Source organism: Miniopterus schreibersii (genome assembly GCF_964146895.1).
Source record: "Miniopterus schreibersii genome assembly, chromosome: 19".
Taxonomy (NCBI): domain Eukaryota; kingdom Metazoa; phylum Chordata; class Mammalia; order Chiroptera; family Miniopteridae; genus Miniopterus; species Miniopterus schreibersii.
In genome coordinates this window covers 23,782,519-23,806,796 of record NC_138119.1, presented here as the reverse complement: position 1 = coordinate 23,806,796, position 24,278 = coordinate 23,782,519, and the positions used below count along the sequence as shown (strand labels likewise).

Below are 24,278 nucleotides of genomic sequence, written 5' to 3'. Positions count from 1 at the left end.
CATCCATGTGAGAGACACATTGATTGGTTGCCTCCCACATGCATCCCGACTGGGGCTGCGATCTAACCAGCAACCCAAGTATGTGCCCTCAGGAATTGAACCTAAGACCCTTCAGTGCATGGGCCGACGCTGTAACCACAGAGCCACACCGGCCAGGGCTAAATGTGCGTGTTTTCAAGCTTTATAAAAATTGGATCACACTGCATGTAGGCTTCTTAGACTTGATTTAATTATCACTTTATTTCTCAGGTAATTCTCCCTGCTAAATAAAATGACAAAACCCATACTTTTTTTTTTTTTTTAATAATTGCTCGTTTATTGAATGCTTACTGCATATCAGGCACTGTTCTAGGTGATTTATATATACAAAATAAATGAATGTTCAATTCTATGAGTAAATACTATTATTATCTCCATTTTACAGATGAGAAACAGAAACACGGGGGGTTAAGTAACTTGGCCAAGGTCACACCGGCAGTAAACATCAGCTCCTGGTAGTCCCTTTATTGTATCTACAGAACTTTTTCAATCATGTTGTTTACTTGTCTTGTTTTCTTCTTGTCCAAATTATGCCAATTTTATTTTGTGATGATACCAACTTAGGCATCATGATTCTGTTTTCCAATGCATTCATTTCTTGCATTTCCTGTATCTCCTTGCTCCCACACTGTTTATTCTGTTCCTTTCCTTCTTTTAGTTACACATTTAGCCTTTCCCCTTAAGCACTGAAAACCGTGTCCCTCGGTGCTGTTCCTGCTGTGTCACACACTTGGCCCAAATGTCGTATGTAGATTCTAAGTGTGTGTTTTTCTTTCATCTATAAAGTTTTATTGAACCTGTAAAGGTATGATTTTTAAGAATCAGCCTTTATTACTGACCTCTAACTTATTTCTGATTATCCGTTTAATACTAACGTGAAACTGACTGACTTCCTTTATGCCTAGGACATGATCAATTTTTGCTAATGTACAATGATTAAGAATATTCTCTGTTGATTATTCTAAATATGTTCATTGAACCAATATTGAAAATTATTCAAATCTGTATTCACAAACTTTTTTAGTCTGCTTGATTTATCAATAATTGAGAGCTGCTGAAATCTCCGACTACTGTTCAATTTGATTTAGCCCTATAGTTCATACTTTTTGAGGTCATTTTATAAAGGATATACAAATTTAAAATTGTTACATATTCCTAGTGAACTGATCCTTTTCCTGTTATTTAGTAGCCTTCTCCATGCTTTTACATAATAAAGTCTAATTCTGATTTAGCATCACTAAAGCTACACGTATTTTCTTTTGCTATTTGCGTAATGTTTTGTTTTTAAATCCAGCCTATAGCAGGATTTTAAAAAATCAACTTGTTGGTTTACTTTAGTCTATTCATATTTAATTAGTTTACTTCTTACTATTATCTAAATTTGTCCCTTCTCCCACCCATAATTTTTCCTTTTGTACTGAGTTATTGATTTATTCTGTATTTTAAACTTCCTTTCTTCCAGAATGATTCATCCCATACCTATTCTTTAGCAGTAATACTTGAGATTTTATTATACATACTTAATATAATTTTAAAGTTAAACAATCTTACCCATTTTCTGAATAATAAAAGCACCTCAGAACACTTTAATTCTAATCACTCTCCTCTCATCTTATAAGCCATTGTCCAGTTTTTCAATTATATCCTATTTTAAAAGGAAACATTGTTGCATAAAATGTTTTTACATTTGTTTACAACTTTACTTCTTATAAACACATCTTTCATTACATTTGTTTCCTATAAAAAACACTTGATTTACGTGTTTGTCATTTCATTTACTCGCTAATTCTTCAGCGTCAGAGCATCCTTTTGGAACCCTCTCCCTTCCTGAAGATCATCTCTTTGCAGTTTCTTTAATGAAGGTCTGTTGACAGTAAAATCTGTTTTTCAGTGGAGCATGTTTTTTTTTCAGTTTGTCTTGCTTGGTACAAAGCCTAAGTTGGTTAGTTTGTCTCAAAATTTTGAAGGCATATTTTACCATCTTTCGGGTACGTCGCTGCCATAAAGCCTACTCAGTATTTCTCTCGCCTTCATTGATCTTTTCCCCCCCTTTGATTGCTTTCAAAACCTTGGGTTGGTTATCCAGCAGTTACATTACATTGGGCTGAGTCATGAATTTTACCTATATATGCTTGGGACAGACTGGGCTTCCTGAATTTATGAATTCATGTTTTCCGACAAATGTGGAAAGTTATTTCTTCAAATATTGCCACTCCTCCATTCTCTCCCCCTGGTACTTCAGTCTCTATAATTCTTCCCTCGATACCTTAGTATTTAGATCTTCCAGCAGCTCATTTCTCCTTGCTGTGCACGGGGTCATTTCTTTAGCTTTAGCTTTCAGTTTATCCACTGTCTTTTCAGCTTAGTCTAATACGATATTCAAAGTCTTAGGGTTTTTTTAATTTCAAGTAACATTTCTCATTTCTAGCAGTTCCACTTCTTTATTTTGCATATCTGCCTGTGGTTCCATCCTTCATGTATGTTGGTGATGAGACCTTGGAGAATTTAATCCAAAGCTGGTTATTTCTACAGGTTCTTTCTCATGCTAGCTAGTTTCAGCTTGTGCCTGGTGATCTCTAGTCATGAAATGACATTGCTTTATCTTAATCTATGAGAATCTCTGGCCTATTTCTTGCTTCTGTCAGGAGTTGTAGGGAACTTCAAGACGAGGGCAGCTTCAACTGTGCTGGCTAGAGTCTCAGATTCAGCTTAATCCCCTTGTTTGTGGTCTGAGGCAAACTGCATAAGGCAGTGCTAAAATTGGTATCTGCCATCTGAGCAACCATAGTCCACCTGTATGCTTAACACAATATCCACGATTTCCAATTCAAAATGTGTTCATTTTTGTGGGAAAAGAAAAATAAAGGTATGGTCCTTGGAGATCTCCCCTACTTTCCTTGAGCCTATTAATGCATTCAAAGGTATATTTTTATTCAGGATCTAGCTGTTTTGCAGTACCTAGTCTAATGTGCTGCTGGAAGAAAAGTTTTATTTAATAGAGTAAAACAATTATGATATGCAAACATGAGAAAGCACATGATTTCTGGCAACCCTTACTGATTCAGATCTGGAAAGGTTTCCTACACCTTGATCAGAACTTGATCAGTATTTTGGAACTAGGTATACATTAGAAAGGTCCTACAGTATGAACTTACCCAATAGGTTGTTGCCCCACTTTGTAGAACTTTCTCCTGTTGTTCTATCACTAAGATATTCAGCCAACCCTGACTATTCAAATTTTCAATGTCCTGATGAATATGTGATCCAGATCAAGAGGACTAAAATCTGTGAAAATAAACCATCATTTTGAACATTTAAAAAAATAAATAATAATGATTTGTTACACAAAGCTTCCATCTAGATAAATAACTTTATTTTTGGAAGCCTGAGCCAATAGAAGCAGGGCTAATAAACAAGGCAGCTGGTGATTTCATTTTACAGAAACACACCTAATAGGAGTTTGGCAGCAGGTCTGGCTGCTGTTGTCTTAAATGCAGATGTCTTGCTTGCATCTTTATTATTCATAATTGTTGGTCAGTATTTTCTGGATGATCAGCAAGCTCTTTGTGCCTCACCCTAATCACTGAAGTAGTGAAAGGAGATACCCGCAGCAAGGACTGCAACTGCAAATGCTGCAATCATACCTACAAGGAAACAAACACAAAACAAATGGAAATGGGATGAGCAAAAGAAGGGCTTTGCTGATTCTAGCCTCTGAAATGTAGGTAACTGATGGGCCTAAACAATAGCACACATACAAACACATATTCTTACATGCATATAGACATGTCCTAAAAGCCGACAAAGTCTTAGAGGAAAATACAGCAATAAGTTGAAAAAAAAGTAGATTGCAAAGGTTAGTCTGATAATCACGTATTTCACCACCTTAATGAAACTTAAACAACAAAAGATACACATGTACGCACTCACACACGTGTAAGAGAAACTAACACATACTTTTAAAGGGTTCTATCAATTTACATTGACATTCCAGTGGTCTCATGCTTCTTGGCTTAAACCAAAAAGACAGCTCCAGTGTGCAGTGGTTCTCAATCATTAAAATGCAGTCATTTGCAGAGCTACTGAAAACTACAGAAACTCAGATTCCACCATTCTAAAATCTAAGAATTAGTAACTCTACGTTGGTAACTCATACCTCCCACCCCCCACAGTGATTAGTAAGTTCAAACAAAACAAAACGGACCAGAGAATCCCAGACATACACACACACACACAAAGAATTTACGTAATTAACTTAAGTTTATCTAATAAGTGACAAGAAGAACAACTAAAACTTCTGGCTCTCAGTCAAAAATCTTAATACTTTCCACAAAACAAGACTGTACATGTTCTTTGATCAATAAGTCTGAAAAGCATGACAGTGACTGCCACACTATCGTGGAACCTTTAAAATACTGAAGTGCATTATAAATTTTCAGACTCAAATTTGACTTTTTTTAATTAGAACAGATATCAAAAACTGCAATGGCACTCCTGGGAACACCAGTTTGGAAAATACTGGCCCTACTATACTAGTCGATTCCCAAAACTCAACATGCTGCTTTTCTTCTAAAAACAAGAAAAAAATTAGTAGGAAGTGTCATCTTTGAGGGCACTTGGGATAATGCATCATTTGTAAATCTTTCCATCTCCAGGGCCCAGCACTTTCCACAATTCTCAATAAATACTGGCTTAATCTAGCACTTTTAAGTAAAATAAAACACAATAACTTTAAAGCAACAAGAAAACTGAAACCCAAAATACCATCTTTTTCAATGTTATAAAAGAAATAAAATACCCATGTTTTGTTGAATTTTCATTACTACTGTAGTTTTGATTGGTTCTTTTGGTTGGTCATCATGTGTGTTGTCCAATGAAGCTTCAGTATTCATAGAGGAGCTCAGAAAAGCTGCAAAAGGATAAGAATCATGAATCCTACGGTGGTTTTGGCATTTAATAATTTCAAATAATTAGGTATTAATAATAAAGATAGGACCAGCAAACTGCAGCCCATGGGCCAAACTTGCAGCACATGGGCCAGACTTCACGTGTCCACAAAGCCTAAAATAGTAATTTGGACCCATACAGAAAAGTTTTCTGATTCTTGATCTAACCTGAAATTTGAAATATGCAAGCAAAATATGGTAATATATTTGACCTTTAAAAAACTGTTAAGAGAGACAAGCACATTATCTTGTTTTACAGATGGAATATAAAACCTGGGAAGTTTCATCAGATTTTAAAGGTGTGTCTCCAAATTTTAGCTGATACTGTGGATAAAGTACGTCTGAATTATTAAGTTAATATCTACTAGGAGATGACTAATGCATCTAAGTAATTTTAAAGCCATAGTTATCCCTCACCTTAAGTGAGTCATTTTGACAAACAAATTGTTCTTCATCCCTTAAGTCATTTAAAACTATGTTATTTTAAGATATTTACTTGGCAAACATGTATTTTAAACATAGCAACTACTTGGCAAATATATTACAGAACAGAAATAATTAAATAATAACCAAACAAATAACACTAAGTACTTAGAAAAGAAAGCTAGATACTTATAACAAGTTTAACTATACAGCAATCAACTTCAATTTTTAAACTTAAATATTTGAACTCTACTTTTTATGGCTTTTTTTTTCTTCTAATTTATCTTTATTGTTGAAAGTATTACAGGAAATCTTAGCAGTAGTCTAATCAGGTTCTTAAATAACATCATAGAATTACCTGTGTTTATTTCCTCTGCAATTTCCAAATCTTCTATTTGAATCCTCTGATCTAACATCTCTATAAAATGGTCTCTGATTTCTTCAGCTGACTCATCGCCAAATTTATAATCACATAACATTACTGTGGATCCCGGAATGGGGACAAAAACTCGGTGAGGAAGGATGTGAAACTCTTTTTCAGAATCTAAAAGGAGAAGAAACATTACCAATATTTAGATAGGTGTGTCACTGGTATCACATACCAACAGAAATAAAACCTAAAATAAGGTGAAAGCATCATGTACTAGAAATAAAACCTAAAAGTTGCTTTCATTTTCTGATTGACCTGGCACAAAATTGCTCTTACTGACTCCTGCTTTACCTCAATACCCCTGGCCCCTGCACAGGACCTAAATGAGACATCTATGAAATAAGCTGATCACTACCCTCAATATGAGGATGCTGTTGATTATATATTCTTGTATTAGCCACTCTCCTATAAAATACCCACAAGAGAATTTCGTCCCTGGTCTCCGGAGCTGTTGTTTTTCTTGTTTAACTTTACAAGTACTAAATTTTATAAACAATTTTCCCCTCTTCATGCCAGTCTGGAGCCAAATTAGTGGCCCATCTATATCGAGTGTATAGAATATGACAGCATGCATTTTTGTACATGTATGTACAAAGCAATGTCACCACTCACGTCCTCTATGGGATGCTAGTAGCCCCCACATCAAACATGTGTAGGACATCCAGTCATGTTTTACATACTAACCTCACTACCAATTCCATCTTGCTTTCGTTTCATTTTCCCTTTGCCTCATTCATATTGCTGATATTTATGCCTCTGACCATTAATCTTGACTAAGTTCTTAGTTACTCTTAGGATTTTATTACATGCCTTGGGTAATTAATAATGCATCCACATTCTATCTTTCAAATCAGATTATATGCTTCTTGAGGAAAGGAGACTGGTCACTGATTTGTATCTATCACATTGCCTTGAACAGAACAAATGTTTAATGAATATCTAATAAGTAGACATACTACATGCACTAAATTAGAATTAGTATTTCTGGGGCAACAATTAGTGCTACATATTGTCATAAATAGAGTTAAGTAATTTTTTTGAAAAAACAATCTGGATCTAAATAAACAGTGAAGAATTAACTATGCTTCTGCTCTTCCTTGACAACTCACAAAGTAAAATAGATTTCCCCCAATTTCTAGCATCATCACTGGTCTACATACACACAATTATTGTTTGGTTCTACACAATGATTCTAATGAACTACCAACAAAGATGAAGGTTTTGTGTAAAGAATGGCCTCTTTCAGTAATGGGTAAGATTTTTAAATCTACCAATGTACAGACCAAGTAGAAAAGTAGGGCTCACTCTAATAGTAACCTATTTCTTTGCCAAGAAACAAGTGGTAGTTTTATACAACTCCAAACAGAAGGCGAAGGGTGTCTGTCTGCATAAGTGCCCTGACTTAAATTACGTCTTCCTGCCATCTTCTGCTTATTATCTTGTTTTCATACGAGAACTGGAAGAGCAATTTTACTCTTTGACCAGACTGCCCTCTATCTGTAAAGTTATGTTCCTGCAATTTGTACTGTAGCACGCGCATTGTCCACACACTGATATTAGGAATATATTATTTTATTTGCGGCCACAATTTCTTGAAACAGGTTAAGCTCAAAGCTTTCAATGATGGCTATAATGTGTTTATGTAATTGGCATGCAAAACTTAAAAACTATTTCAAACTGCATTCATTCTTGCTTTGCCTAAAAAAAGAGGTAAGTATGCTTACTATAAATCAAATGTTAAAGAACTGGTTGCAATGAGTTTTAATTACTCGTTATAAAATGAAAAGCTCTTATAATTTTCAAATTAAAATGTTAAGTTAGCCATTTAGCATTTAAATAAGACCAAGTTTTCCAGTTGGTCTGAGGTTAAAAATGGGAGGGGAGACCTTTTTAAAAAGATACTTCTTAAAAAAAGTATTCTAAAGAGGAGTCCTTTAGGAATATTCCCACAGCAGAGCATCTGCTGGTCATTCAATAAGAAAAGTAAAAGATGACATATTGTTATTAAAGACAGATATAGGTAGTTATGAAAGATGACATATCTATTATATCCTGACGTCCTATCAATTGAACACATGCCAAAAAAAGTACTTAATTTTATACTCATAACTTTTTTTTCTGGAATTTCATTCAAAATCAGATCCTCAAAGAGTATTTCACAACGATCAGCAACTGTATTCAATATATCTCTCTTCACTGCCTATGGAAAAATAAGACAAATTACAATAAGAAATAAAATCTGTTGCTTTATATTAGCATTATTTTATTACCAAAAATCCTTCACATAACTGGATTCCCTGTATAGTCATGTTCACTAAAATAAATGATACATCATTCCTTTTAAAATGTCCACTTCATATGCTTATTAACAACATTAATAGTTTAAAAGCAAATTTGCCTACCTCATCTAAATAAATTAAAACCAAATAAATAAATAAAATTTTGTATCTAAACAGATGCTCCTAGTGTTCTGAAGTAGGAAATATATAACTATGACAAAAGTGTTAATCATCCTTTTTAAATTTGTGAATTATACAGATTGTAGACTACTACACCTAATAATTCTTCCAATGAATACTTTTCCCATTATTTAAAAAGCTCAATTTCCCTTAGAAGAAATATTTCCAATGTACTAATAAGTTACAACTATGAAGTACTTAATGTACTTGTATAATCATCATTTTAAAAAAGGCTTAAAATGAGCCCTGGCCGGGTAGCTCAGTTGGTTAGAGCATCAAACCAAAATGCCAAGGTTATGGATTCAATCCCAGGTCAGGGCACATACAAGAATCAACCAATGAATGTATAACAACAAATCAATGTTTCTCTTTCTCTCTTTCTCTCTCTCTGCCTCTAAAATCAATTTTTTGAAAAGGCATAAAATGGATGTTCTACATACGAAAATCTTGTGACTACTGCCCAACTGATTGGGCCTTTATTAGTTAAAATTAAATTAACTATTATGAAATCGGAGACTGAAAGAAAAAAAATTTTAGGATTTGTGAATAGTTATGTTAACATGTATCTGTTTTTCATGTACCGGTTATTCCTTTTACCTGCACAGCGTCTTTAACTTTGGGTTTATTGCTGTGAATATACGCTCTGCATTTCACAGCCCCCTTAAGGTTTATAGAGCCGCTGCAAATCTGGACGGTGGCTGTGGATCTGTGATCTGAATTCAGAAGCTCAAAGACAAAAATCACTTTAAGTTCTCATAGCCAACATTCTATTAACTATATAAACTACATTAATAACTATATGAAATATTTAAACATTATGGAAGCCATTTCATAAAGCGAGAAGAAATTTTTGACTGAACTAAGTGAAATATTCTCCATAAATTATTAAAAGGCTTTCATATTTCTCATAAGTTATATGTTATTTGCTGAGTATACTGAATATATTCTGAAATTAAACACAACTATAAATTTTTTCTTACTGACATAACCATCCAAAGTACCAATATTCAATCATTACATTCCCTAAATTATATAGGGTGTCCCAAAAAAATGTATACAACTTTAATAGCTGATAACTTACTTAATTTTGAAAATGAACTGTATGAACTGTGTGTTAATAAACACTGACTTTATAATCATTCAAAGTGTGTACACATTTTTGCAGGACATCCTGTATGTTATCTGCAGGTTACTCAGGTAAGTATTATGATGAAAAGATGTATAAAGAAGACCTGATCTAATAGGAGCCATACAGCATGCAATATAAGATTTGCACAGAAATAACTGGAATACACAGCAGGATGTGATAAATATGGTAAAATTACAAGCAATGTATAGACATTTATTTATATGCTTTCAACTCATAATTTTCATAGACTGAAGTTAATGCTATATGCTCCACCAAAAAAATAAAATAAAATAAAATAAAAAAGCAAGTCAGCTATGCCTGCCACCAGAAATGGTATCAGTGGTTATAAGCAGTTATGTTCACCTTACAGTCCCATTCTTCTCTAATCTAAAAAGTGTTAGTTCATGCTTGGTTCTGACGTATTTTACAGACATTTTTAACCTTATCATTTTAGTAAGTGCCAAAACAAGGAAAGCATCGAAACATTATTCTTAGAAATAACATATTTTAGATAAGTAGGATTTTTAAATATTTACCAACTGCGTTAACACTCTGACATCAAAAGAATGGCTACTTGCTTGAGCATTTCCTCTAGATTTTTTCTGGAAAAAAAAAGTTAAAAAACTAAATTCTTGAGATTAGAGTGGATGATTAAAAGATGACTTAGAAACTCTCCTACACTTACTAAGTAACTTAAAGGAAAAAAGTCTTATTATTTGTTTTATTTTAGTTTTTTCTATAAACGTGTTACTTTGTGTATTCTATAGCAATCAATGTATATTGATAAAAACCATTAGTTCCCTACTTTTATTCCTCTAAAGCAAGGATTGGCAAATTATGGTCTGTAGGTCAAATCCAGACTACCACCAGTCTTTATAAATAAATTTTTACTGGCATACCCCAACATCATTCATTTACATATTATCTGTGGCTGCTTTCATGCTACATCATCAGAGCTGAACAGCTGCAGCAGAGGCCAAATGGCCCCTCAAAGTTCAAAATATTTACCATTGGTTTTTTTACATAAAGTTCACTGATCCTTGCTCTGAAAGGAGAGATCACTAAAGTTTCTCTTCAGATCACAGCTACTTTAGGAGCCCATATAGATCCCACTTTAAAATGGTGAAACTTGTCTTCAAACTGCTATCAGAGCAGGATTCTGATTATTTCAGAAATAATCTCCCATCATTTTCTAAGAAAAACATCTGCCCTTTACTTTAAAAGACCTTAGAAAAAAGAAGTAGATGAAAACTGTTTTCATGAAGGAAAGGACTTAAGAACTACGGATAAGTCATCTTTTATTTTCCCTTAACAAAATTTCATAAGATGATTTTCTCTTAACTCACCTGTCCTTCTAGTAGGTCACCATCTTCAGCTTTAACTTGTCCATTTATCAAATAAACACCATTTTCTATTTGCTTGGCCCAGCGTGCAAGTCCATTCTTATGAGAAACACAACATGGATATCTTTCAGAAATGATGCCATCTCAAATAAACTCCCTAGACTCAACTTTTTCCACTTAATACACTGAAGTAGTAAAAATCTCTAAGTATCAGTAATGTGGTATTTAAACTCAGTCTCATAAACAACAACAAAAAGTATATCCCCAATTTTTGGCACCTTACTCATATTTAATAACAGTTTTTCTAATCTTTATCCCAAACTACCATTCATATCACAGACTTAGGAGGCTTAATAACTACACAACCACAGTCAAATAAATTCAATAATTTCCATTATCTTTTAAAAATGTGAGAAAAGAGAAAGAGCCTCAAATATATAAAGCAGTATTAAACAGGAAAAAATAAGCCACCTTCAATTGCCTCCTTCAACAGGAGAAATGAGATATAAACAAAAGAAGGATACAGAAAATTTTTAAAAGAACTGAAAAGGGAACAAAACAAGACCAAAGAGAAAGCAAAAAGACCAAACAGTATATCTTCTTACATAACTATATTTTATAATGTACACAATTATGTTAATTAACAAATATTTATGGAGCACCTATCATGCTGAATACGTTAGTATTATGACATTGTCCCACCTCTAAATTTGTAATCTGGGGTAATACATTAGCTACCTCTAGTAATATCATTATAATTAGATGCAATTTTGAGGATTATAAAATGAATGGCATACAACCAGAATAAAAGCAGATTATCTATTCAGCAATAACTGCAGAAAGTTTGTTTTACCCTGATACCTTTGTATTTTTCTCCAGAGTATAGCTGACAGAAGTAGTAGACAGTGGGATGTGAATATTAATATGAACTGTACACTCCAAAGAAAGCCATGAAGTTGACAGTCCATTTTGATACTTCCAGTCTGCTGGTTTTGCTGAAGTCTTTAGCAGGGAGGGAGGGGAAAAAACATAAAACATGAGATATAGGTCATAATATGTAAAACCTAACCCGTACACCTGATAACTGACACATTTGGCGAAATTCTTTCATCAAAGGGCAATTAGATTAAAACTATATAAAAATAAAGCATGCATTTAAGTTTAGCAATCTTCAGAATACTGAACTTAGCAACTTCCTCCCCCAGCAGTTGGCTGAAAAGGATCAGATGGTCCCTGTTTAGAATTCAGACAAGACCTCTTGTTCTCAACTGTAGTTTCAACAATGTCAATTCTGAAGCTCCTGATGTGAAGCAAGTAACCACTGAGTGACTACTAGGTGCCACATGTTCTCCTTTCTGTCCCATCCGTGCTAACAGAATTCTACAAGTTACCTTTTTACATTGCTTTTAAACACTTTAGTAAAATGTTAGTTTGGATTCTGCTAAGTACAAGTAGCTTGCTTATTAGGCACTATAGCTACCAAAAGCCCACATACTTTTACCACAGCCTCTCAAGTATGATACTAACACATAAACAAAGAATGGGCAGTTTAATAAAAATATGTTAACAATTAAGAAAGAAACAGATTTTCCTTGTCAGTAATGAAACTGATATTTCAAAATCAAGAACTATAGGTAGTTGTGGACATCAATAGGAGGGTCAGCACTGAAAAATTTTAAAACTAAATAAAGAATTGAATTTTATTTTTAAAATAGTTTGCAACACAGAAAAATCTTTAAAGAGCAATTTTTCTTACCTTTGGATCATGGATATCATAAGTTCGACAAAATATTCTTTACTAATTAAGGATAAAAATGACCCAAAATGAAGTAATTCTTGATAATCAAAGAAAACATCGAAAAATAAAAACAAAATAAAGTATAAGCATCCAAGAGTTTTTATAAGATCATACCACTTTACACATTTAAAGATATATATGCATATCAATGTATATGTTTGTACAAATATATATATATACATGTATAAATTGCTCTGATTATAGTTGTGGTGCTTTAAACTATGTCCTACAGCTTCTAAATCCTGCTAATCACAATGATTAGAATAAAAGCACTTGCGAAAATTTCCTCAAATACACACTCTGTATGAGAAAAAGGTGTGGTGTTTTGGATGGAGTCAAGCCTGAGAATCTTTATTGGGTCAAGGCGCCTGTACATGAGACTTTCTCATTCAGTATCCAAAGAAGTTAAAAGCCCAGCTTCTGCAGGAATGATCACTTTTTTAATTCTGTCTTTTTCAAATCCCGATTCATTGGGCCCTTGCATTGCTTCACTCCCTTCGTGAGGCTGTCTCTTGCTTGGGAAGCACTCTTGCCCTGGCAAGATGTAGAGGACAGAAGCTAAGGAGGCCCTTTAACTGGATGTTAGTGTCATTTGATCTTGGCTAAAGACACAACAATTTCTTGGATGTCCTAACTGCCCAGCTCAGTGCACCTGTGCTTTGAATTGAACATTTTATCAATAGCACTTGGAGGTGAAAATTTAATATAATAAAAGCACTACTTTGCCTAAGTTGTCAGTTGGGGGTCTATTGTGCTTCAGCATACAGGGGTAGACAGCTGGTAAATAGTTCCCAATCCCCAGTACTAGCCGCCTCTGTCAAACTCTTTGCAAACCAGAGACATGATGAACAACCACTATTACTATTATTATTATTAGCAGTCCTAATTGTGTGTTACTTAAAGAAAAAAATTACAAACTATGTCTATTTTTTTAAATAATGATTTAAATAAATGTTTGGGGGAAAACATTTGCAGGAACATTATTTTGGTATCATACTTTTAAAACATAAACACCTAAATAAAAGATACTTTTTTGTAGAAGAGCAAATGTGAAGTGTCACTCGCTCTGAGACTTCCTCCTCTGTGAAATTCCACAGTCTCTTTTTATTCATAGATTTTTCCACAGCAAATACTAGCTGAAATAGAGGAAAACACACACACCAATTGAATGCAAAATGAAAGAAAAGTGAGTACAGAAAAAAAACACAATTATAATGTCCCTAAGTACCCATCTAGCTTTAAAATTCCACAATTCTATCATTAAATTGTCTTCAAAAGAAAGAGTGAAACTGATTATTAACCATTTGGGTTCATTCATGCAACAATTGATTTTTAAATAGAAAAATAAAATCCACCGTCATTAAGAATCAACTGGACATGAAAAATTATTTTGGAGCAACTAACATTTAAGTGAAATACAGAATAAAGACTTTATTTTAATTAGAGTGAGAAATGACAAATTATTTTTAAACTATATAAAAATGAGCATGTCACCCATTTGGTGTTTCTTATTTAAATGTCACAAAAGATTTAAAGCAATATATAAGGACACATAAAATATAGTAGTAACATAAGTTTAAAATGAAAAAAAATCAGAAATAGTGACATACATTTATGTCAGAAATAAGAATTATAAAAGTGCATACTTGACATAGGGAGAGGAGTCATAAATTTGGCTTTCTAACAAGAGTGTGCTTTCTAACAATAATGTGAACAGAGAAACCTAATGTTGCCTAATGATTCACATGGTCCATAAAGCTGATAACAATTGATTAGAAAAGGCACAACTTTCTTCATAATGACATCAAAAGAAATTTCTTCAAAGACAGTATTATGTGATATAACAAACAAAGTTCTTAACAATGAATGACCTTACGGGAGACATTGGCAATGGCAAGTTTTATGAAATTCTTTCTTATAGTGTCCCTCAATGCTCGCTAATGGAAACAAAATCAGATCATTCAAACTCCATAATTTCTGAAATACAGCATTTCTAAAGTCTCTTATGCTTCTTAGGAAAAGAGATACAAAAGCAAAAGGAAAGAGGACCTGACTGATTCTCTCTAGCACTGAGCCCACATTCACCCCATTCAATCCAGTGCCAACCACAAAAGGATGCACAACCAATGTTATTAATACATAAAGGTTTAGATTATATTCCAAAATGCTAATGAGATTGAGTAACTGTGTGATACACATTTATTCAAAATGGAAAAGATGGCAGAAGGTTGAGTAACTTGCCAGGGGAAGGATATATCTCCATTTGCTTCCTTTACTCCCTTAGATACAAATATCAAAGGTTTGAGGGTGGGACATCTGATAGGTAAGGTTATAAAACTGGAAGAATCTATAGCATCTGAAATTCTTAGCTGCATATTTTTTTACTAGAAAAAGTTTTGGGGGAATTCTGCACTTTGCAGATTATGGGGTCTCAATAACTTTTTAAAGGCTCATTTGGCTCTTGAGTACAAAGAGAGATGAAAGCTGCTGCAGAGTTTGCTTTAGCCTTTAAGGGGAAATAGCTTGCAAACCTTAGTATTTACATCTAGACTATATTACCCAATTCACTGATGTAGGAATAAAACAAAAGACGGGATTCATGATACTCTGTCCAGCAATAAAGAATACATATCTGATTATTGTTACTTTATGATTTACTCTTAAGATACTGAGAGAACTGAACAGGTGAAGCATCGCAAAACCTATTTCACATAATAGCAATCACTCGGAACTAAATTAATACTGCTATTGCATGACAAAAACAGTTAAATAACTTGTTTTATCACACACAAGATACCATGCAAATGGGTGGAAAAGGTGTTTCAACATAATCTCAGCATAAAGAATTATGGAACAATAATCTAAATATGACTAGGATGACTGTATATATGTATAACCAATTAAAATAAGATATAACTTTGATCATATTAAGACTTTTTCTATTTCAGACTTACTCTGCGCAGGGTGTTTTGAAAATCATTTCCCATTTCTAATGTTGTAATAATAAATACTCCAAGAACTAAGAGTCCACCAGGTAGCATTCTGGATACCTAAAAATAGAAATACAGTATTAGCTAGTATAAACATTTGGGATTATATGCAATCCTTTGTGTTTGAGAAGCTATTAGATCAGCAAATACCTACTGAATACCAACTATATGCATAGCATGGAGGTAGGAGCTATAAAAAACTGGTTAAAATAGTGAGAAATGGATGATAATAAAGATGAATGGGGTGTCATTATGTATACAATCTTCTTAGAGTATCCTGAACTTTTACTCTAAAATTGCCTTATAAATAAAACCATTTAAAACATTTTTTTCTAAAATATATCTTTATTGATTTCAGAGAAAGGAAAGGAGAGGGAGAGAGAGAGAGAGAAACAATGATGAGAGAGTCATTGATCGAGCCCGCAACCCGGGCAAGTGCCCTGACCAGGAATCGAACCCTGATCACCTGGATCCCAGGTTGACGCTCAACCGCTGAGCCACACCTGGCAGGGCTAAATAAAACCATTTAATAATGAAACCCATCAGCACATAAATAAGCCCGTTTCTCATGAAATCCAAGACTGAAATATCTCCTAAGATTTTTTTAATGGCTTCTGTTATCCGCTAAGTAAAGTATCAATTTTGCTTTAGATTGCTATTTCAGACTCTAAAATCTGGCTAATCTGATATTCAGAGCCTCCCTCATTTGACATTACTTTCTCTGAAATAGTAAAATACTGGTCAAAAACTTCTTGCTGTTCTCCATACATATGACTAGGCTTTCTAACTCTATACTTTACTCGGGCTGCTCCCTCAGCCTGGGTGGACTTTTTCTTATGCTTTGGGTGCCTTACTAGTTGATCTGGGAGGTTCTTAAGGGAAGAAATAATGCTTTACTATGTTTGTATCCCTATAGTATTTAGCAGAATACGAGAGCCTGGAATTTGAACAGAGAGAGTCTGACTTGAAAATCCATTGTTTCCTATTGTTTAGGTTTACCTCAGTTTTTAAAATCTATTTATTAATATAATTTAGCTTTATGTCATTTGTAATTTTTCTTTACTCTAAAATAATACTGGTTAAAAATCCTAGCAAGTCTTTCTGTGTTCAATGGATTGTTTGTTTAGGATAAGTCTCTTGAGGTGGATTCCTAATTTAAGAAGTTATGCATATTTTTAAGTGATGCATACTACCAGTTTTGTCTTCCGTAATATCTATGATTTCTCTTCACAAGATTGTGGCTACTTCTTAATGCCACATGGATTTCTTTCTACCATCTATACTCAGAGATAGGAGTGCTTTGGTTACCTTTTGTGTAGTTAATACATGAACAAACTGATGACAAAATTAAGTCTTCAGAAATTCAGATACCATAATATAATCCCTAATATAATGGTGTAGTATCTGCCAGTGGCTCCCTCTGATTCCATAAATTCTACTTATTATAATAACACAAGCTTGACATATAAAGAATAAAATTTTCATATTTAGCATGGGGCACCTGCATATCTTCAAAATCACCAACATAAAATTAACCATTTCTTCCTAAACGCAAAAAGTGTGAATCTATTTTGCTATTTAAGTTTTATGTTTCTACATCTCTATATACATACATATTTGTATACTGTATATAAAATACATCTCTCTATATACATACATAAGCTACATAAATAAACATACATACATATATACATACACTAAGCCCTTTGGAAATATAAGTTTAAAATATTTTTTTATTTTTGTTAGAAGATGGTATTCAATATTTCTTGGACTTTTTTTTATAACTACATACCTACCCTCCCCCCTTCACAAACATATACACACAGACACCAATAAACATGTATGTGTTTAAAAGATTTAAAGTTCATTGGAGAAGGAAATAATTTTACTTTTATCTTACTCTAACATTCTCTATTAGATGATATAATCCATTCAACATCTAGTTTTAATTGATTTAAACATCATTTCCTTGCCCATCCTCAAATCTGTTTCCTGCCCATGTAATAGCAGCACCATCTTCCTAGAAACCCAGGCTAAAAATCTTAGTTATCTTTAGCTACTCTTTCACAATATCTCTCCACTCCCAATCTACTTGGTCACTAAACATCTTGATATCAGCTCTTTCTCTTAAATGTTTTCACAATAAAGATTTAGCTCACTGCTTTAGTTTATTCATGCATTCATTTATTCAATATTTTGGAGTTTTCTTTATACGCCATGAAAATACTGTGATTGCCACTGAGGATATAGCCATAAACAACAGACATAAACTCTGTTCCTTATGAAGCTGAGCCTTGCTTAGACTCACATCATCCTTTTTTGGACTATTGCTATAACTATACGTTTTCTCTTCTGTTTCCAGTCTCTCTACTCTCCATTTACACTGTACCAAGGCATTAAAATTATTTTCTAAATTACTGACAGATCAATATTAACTCCTCAAAATAGGGAGCGCTGGAAGTCTACCATACAAACTCCTCATTTCTTAGGATGGGACTCCAAAGCCATCCCTAACTGGCCCCTTATAGTCTTATGTCTAACTATATTCTTTTATATACCCTGTGTTTCAATTACACCCAGTTGCTTGCTACTCTCCTAACACATCTTTAACTTCCATGCCTTCAGGTCATTTACCCACACCTTCCTTTAGGCATTCAATTTGTTCCCTGACTTCTACTGGCAAAGTCCTATTCATCTTCAAGTTCCCAGCCTTCGATGAAGTTGTCTGAATCCAGCCACCGGCAGGTGTTTAGTCATTACCCTCTCTATATTCCTGCAACACTTTTCCATTTACATCTCATTTCTCTTATAACTGGTTTGGGTAACGTCTTTTGCTTTGGTTAAAACATAAATTCTGAGGGTATATATTTTTTAAATTTAACCATCGTTTTATTGCCTCAGTGCCTAGACTAAGTCTTTAAAACAATCTGACCAGAAACTATATTATCAAAAACTAGTATTATTTTAAAGTAAAAAAAATAAATAAAAATCTGCTAAATGACCACAGTAGGAGATAGGTTAAAAAATACAACAGATAAAAATTAACAATGGAAAAGCATAGCATATAAGATCAAAAAGTCAGACTGCCTAGGTTCAAATCCCAGTTCCACTACTTATTCTGTAATTTTGGGTAGGTTACTTAACTTCAAGTAAGAAAATGCAAGTTGTGAAAACTTAAGAATGAGTACTCCACCCTGGCCGGTGTGGCTCAGCTGGCTGAGCATCATCCCATGCACCAAGAGGTCTCCTGTTCGATTTCCTGTCAGGGCACATGCCAGGGTTGCAGCTCGATCCCCAGTGGGGGGCATGCAGGAGGCAGCCAGTAGATGTTTCTCTATGTCTCCCTCTCCCTTCCTCTCTCTAAAATCACTAAAAACATATTTAAATAAAAAAGAATGAGCACTCTGAAATCCTAGTCTGGTAATCTGAGGATGAAGTGCTTTTATTTTGTCAGTCAATAAACACAAACTCAGCTATACAAGGAGAAAACTATGATGACCTGGTTAGCATGCTCTGTGGCCCATTCTTCATCCAAGTTATCCAACTTATCTTCGGGATGTTTGAGGTTCTCATTTTTTTCCTCTTTGGGTGGTGTTCTAGTGGCAAGAAGCACATAATCCTTTTGTGGAGAACACTTAAAAACAAATTAGAAAAACTTATTAGAATGATATCTGACAGAGGAATGTAAAGCTCTTATGATATGCAAAAACTGAGTAAAATTTATAACAGCTTAAAACAATATAATTGTTATACCTATATTATAATGGAATCTATAGAGAAATTGATTTTCATAAATATCCTTCTAATACTTCCCTCACATGTCATCTTTTAGTATATTTAACATCAGCCTCTTATTTATTTGGACATCCAAATGTGAATCACATAGTAGTCACTAAAAATAGCTTACTGGACGGGTGAATGAAATACATTTAAATCAAAAAATAATAAATGAGCTTGGTCAATTTTTCTAGTTATTATACTTATTTTCTATATAACTTGAGATTGGGTGATTCAGTAAAATAAAGCAACAAATGACCTTATGCATCTTACTTTCAGCAAAATGACAAATACTGTATGTCAACAGAAACTTAAAAAGAAGAAAAAAGAACAAACAACAACAAAAAGAAATGACAAAAATGGGGAACTTGCACGTGTGTCCACAGAAAAACAATGGGACGCATAACTGAAGTGATATCAGATTTATGTTACTCAGTTTTAGTAGCAGTTAAATGGTAATCCAAGGTGGGAAGTCCAAAGATAAACTCAGGGAACATTTAATAGCTCAGTGTTACCGCAGTGGAAGTTTCCCATAAAGAAAGTAAAAATAAGGCTGGTAATACAAGTTAGGATGTTGTCATCCTCGGGCACGACCTGCAATTCCCATCATTAGTGTCATCTTGGACTAGAAAATAAAGAAAGAGAAATTATTTCTACAGAAGTGATTTGCAGGAATAAAAAGTTATGTACACAGGAAAAGGTAGGTGCTGATTAAGAAAGCTCTTCCTTCTCATAAAATCTATGACTTTGAAAAGAAAATGACCCTAGAAGGATGAAACAGACAAGCCTGAGGGGAAGGAGAGAGTGATGAACCCTAGAATAAAGAGGAAGCAGAAACATGTAGAATAGTGGATGGAATGAAAAGGCAGCATGAAGCAAGACCGCAAGGAACGTCCTAGTTGGGAGACTTATTTGTGAGAAACAGTCTAGGTGCGGTAAGGCAAGTTTGGAAGAGGGTATTTCTCACTGACCTTTTATTTTACTGATCCCATCTTTCTCTAAAACAATTCTTCCCTTAAATTTTTTAAAAAAATAATGGGAAGTAAAAACCTTAAATAAAAAGTTCCTAGCAAAAAAAGCCCTGTATTAGATATTAAGTATCCTGAATAAAAAAGTAGTCCAGATTGTTGCCAAGAGAGGTAGGCTGGCTATCTAATGAGGGGCTTCATAGGATGATACTACCTGGGTGAACAGTGCAGGGTCTGCCCTCTGTCTTACAAGTTAAGAATCAGATGTTACCATGAAGGTATGACTAGAGGACTCATGGGAATGTGAACAGAATCAGAACAAGCAAAGTTAATTAAGCAATTTGAATATTCTAAGACATCATGATAAAATATCCAGAAAGAAAACTGTCACAATAGAGCTTTATTGCTAATAGGCCTCAAACTCAGGTCCTTTGGCCACAGTGCACTTTCCCCTAAATAGCGTTTAGATGGAAAGAGGCAGTTTGTCTATGTAACTCTCTTTTTGTTGTTGTTATTGTTGCTTTGTATTGCTGACCAGTCCTCCTTGCTTATTAACACAGTCTTCCTTCAATTATAATAAATCAGTTGGTGCTTATGCTTTCTAAAGTAACTGTCCAAATTGCTATTCCATTTTGTGTTGATTTTTTAAGGTTTAACTCTATGAGGCACATAGAATATATCTAATTTTCAGATTTCTCTCCACTGAATCAACATTTAAAAATATCAGTAAGACAGGTACTACACTATGTGACAAAATATAGGACCACTGTTGTTACAAGTCTGCGATAAGACTAACTAGAATGGGAATAAAACTGTCAAAAGCTACTTCTATAAAGAACTGAACAACCAGGAATGAATAAAGATTAGAAGGGAGTATAAAACAAAGTAAACGATACATACCTGTCCTATTAAAAGACCGGAGACCAAAGACTTTCCTTGGAGATTGAGGTTTGAAAGATACTGGCCAACAGTCTCTTCTACAATGTAGGTTCTCCCCATTACTGAGAACTAATTCAATCTCCTAAATTACAAGAAAAAAACATAGTATTTTTAGGGGAAAAATATAACTTGCAATGTTTTCCTCATGGGGGAAGTATATAGAGAGAAGTGGTACTACCTCAATATTACCTCATGCCTTGCAGTGATTGCTTATTAAACAGGGTGTTCTTATTTGCAAAGTTCAAATGTAGCTCCTGAATTCTCAGTGCAGTGCTACGGTAACTGACTACTAATCAACCAGAGTTGATATGAGGGATGAAACTTAATTCCATACCTGGGATATGAGAGAGGACACTAAATTAGTAGTCAACACACCTGATTCCTTATTTCAGATTTACTATTCCTTAGTTGTGTTATCTTTGATAATCTATTGCTGAGCCCCAGTGTGCTCATTTCTCAAACAGGAAAGATGATAATTTTTTTTAATCCTCACCTGAGGATATATTTTGATTGTTAGAGAGAGAGGAAAGGGGGGGAGACAGAAACATCGATGTGGGAGAGAAACACTGATTGGTTGTCTCCTATGAGTGTCACAACTGGGGACAGAACCTGCAACCTAGGTATGTGCCCTGACTGGGAATCAAACGAGCAAGCTTTTTGTGCATGAGATGACGTTCCAGCTGAGCCACCTGGCCAGGGCAAAGATGGTAATATTTGATTTGCTCACTGAGAGGTAGAAAGAATCTAAGCACACTATGAAGAACTACCACGTGCTAGAAACTGTGCCAGGTGGGATGTTACGAAGGTAATACTTGATCTCTGCTCTTGAGTAACTCATAGCCCAATAAGAGTTATTGAAGCAGATAAATGGCAATGCAATAGTAACAAACATTTGTATAGCTTCTACTGAAACAAAGAAAGGTAATTTAACTTGCCCAAATGACAGAGCTGGTAAGTGGCAAAAGCGGGATTTAAACTCAGTCTGGTTCTAGAGTTCATGCCCTTAAATACTATGCTCATACTGAGGAATCATACCCAGTCTCTCTACTAAACCATTATTAAGGGTAGCCCTGGACTGTGGATGAGAACCAGTGTATTCCTCTTACTGGATTATTTGATTTGATTTTCTGTAGCTAAAAACCAAAAATGCTGACTAAAAGAGCTAGGCAGTAATGAATGATGATCTCAAAGAGTTTGCATTCAGTGTGGGAAATAAAAATGTGAAGAGATGATATTCAAAAATGTTATAAAATAGATATAAAAGACTGCAGGAACACAGTTGCAGCATTTTGAATAGAGATAATAGTCATTTGAGTTCTTTGTATAAAAAATTTTAATCTGAGTCAGTACAACAAAGCGAAGGCAACTAGAGATGTGCTGGGGTGGCGTATCTGACACCAGTAAACTGCCAGTCACAATGATTTTGCATTCTCTAAAACCAAAGCCCTGAGAATTGGTTCCATTTTGTAATGTCCTACTGGATGCTGGGTTTTATTGTTGTTGTTATTGTTATTTTTAAAGAGCCTGTTCAGTTTTGTCTCAAAATGCATTAAATTTCTTCCTACTTCTTTTCTGACAACCGTACAAATAAGCTGAGTTTGCACACCATTTCTGTTTAGATTAAGTCTAGAATTGTCTAAATCATTAATGCCTCAATAAAGTTAAGGGCTTTTGACTTTTTATAGTGCCTTAAGGTATGCATTTCTGTGCATTAAACATTCCTCTACTTCATCTTGCTATTCTACTCCTTCCCTTCTGAACTAATAATTCCTCATTCTTGCAAGAAAGAGCAGTGACAGTGACTCCAAAATTATGGTATGTAACTTTCTAATCTTATTTCTGCCAAAGTGTCACCTACTAGCCATGTTAATGAGTAAGAAATAATGTAAGAGGAATATGAAAATGTATTGGGTCATAAAATCTGGTTGAATGTTAGATATTTTTGTTCAGTGCTCCTTTAAAACTTTTACATGTAGCCAACGATACTTTACAAAGGACTCTACTAAAACGGCAGGCCTTGCCTTACACAGTTCAATTACTTCTGAAATGTTGTGTCAGCAGAAGCTTTACAAGTTGTCCAAACACTGGGCCAGAAGGAAAGCAGGTTGACTTGAGACAACTCAACCTCCCTGCACTCTGACGATCTAGTCTACAAAATAAAAAATTTGGATCCTAGCAGGTCCGAAAACCTATCTAACTTCAGGATCCTGTGAGTTCATGTACAAAATATCTGCATTTTCCAAATGGCAGATCAATGATATGATAACATTGTGGACCTAGGGCATAGTACAGTACTGCACATACCCGCACCTTAATTCAAAGTGCTTACGTAAAATATTTCAAGGGTGTAAAAAAAAAAAAAAATCAACCTCAAGTTCCTTACTGATATTTGCAAAACGCCTGCTACTGGGGGGAATCGCAGGGTGAGCAAAATTAGCAATGCTTTATTTTCAATAGAGAACTTAATAGATTATTTTAGGAGAGCAATCACACATGAAATAATTTTCAGATTCAGTTCCGAACTGGAAACAAGCAGTTCTCTTATGGTGGCGGAGTGAGAAGAGGTTTTTAAGAATGTTTATAAACTTCTGTTACAACAGAAGTCCTTCCATTTAAAAAAATATATAAACGTCAGGTCACATTTTCTGCAACGTTTACCTGAAAACATAAAACAAAGGTTACACTCAAACTCCTCCTCGCACACACACACACACACACACACACACGGCAGCTACACAGCCGTTCCCAACACGGTCTGTCGTACTCGCCTCCGAGTGTGCCGCGCCGCAGTGTCCGCCCATATGTTTCCTACAGTCTGTTCCTTTTTTCCCTAAAAGAAAGCTCTCTGAGCCCAGGCGCACACGCACCACCTCCACGCACCCGAGGCTGACTCACCTGTCCGCGTGGCCGACAAACCTGTCAGTCCGCAGGAGACGAGAGTTCAGGGTTCGAGCACCAGCCTCCGGGGGCCAGACTCCCCTGCGGCTCCCGGGGCCGATGAATTCATCAGAAAGCGACGGACGTCCCCCCCCCCCTC

The 24,278-nt window shown here is 34.7% G+C and overlaps 1 protein-coding gene across 2 annotated transcripts; it reads right to left on the bottom strand.

Annotated features, from left to right (window-relative positions):
• Nucleotides 1–302: 302 nt before the first annotated feature.
• ODR4 (odr-4 GPCR localization factor homolog) lies at nt 303–24,254 on the bottom strand. 2 transcript variants are annotated; one of them, XR_013997713.1, is made up of 15 exons: nt 24,137–24,254; nt 21,203–21,323; nt 19,057–19,191; nt 15,522–15,617; nt 13,597–13,703; nt 12,526–12,562; nt 11,631–11,771; nt 10,773–10,868; nt 9,963–10,028; nt 8,895–9,023; nt 7,950–8,038; nt 5,767–5,954; nt 4,838–4,948; nt 3,489–3,683; nt 303–3,324 (listed from the first exon to the last, which is right to left on the bottom strand). XR_013997713.1 is itself a non-coding variant. In XM_081121399.1 (14 exons), the coding sequence occupies exons 2-14, from the start codon at nt 21,299–21,301 to the stop codon at nt 3,616–3,618; spliced, it is 1,362 nt and encodes a 453-aa protein (XP_080977525.1). In that variant the 5' UTR covers nt 21,302–21,323; nt 24,137–24,254; the 3' UTR covers nt 3,396–3,615. The 2 variants fall into 2 exon arrangements, 1 of the variants encoding a protein (XP_080977525.1); XM_081121399.1 differs by lacking the exon at nt 303–3,324 and having other exon boundaries at nt 3,396–3,683.
• Between the last annotated feature and the right edge of the window lie 24 nt (nt 24,255–24,278).

Coding starts and splice junctions, on each gene's coding strand:
- ODR4 (XM_081121399.1), bottom strand. CDS start 21,301: ATGGGGAGAACCTACATTGTAGAAGAGACTGTTGGCCAGTATCTTTCA. Junction 10,869..11,630: donor CTCTGGAGAAAAATACAAAG/GTATCAGGGTAA, acceptor GTTTCTCATAAG/AATGGACTTGCACGCTGGGC. Junction 4,949..5,766: donor TGCAGAGGAAATAAACACAG/GTAATTCTATGA, acceptor ATCCTTTTGCAG/CTTTTCTGAGCTCCTCTATG.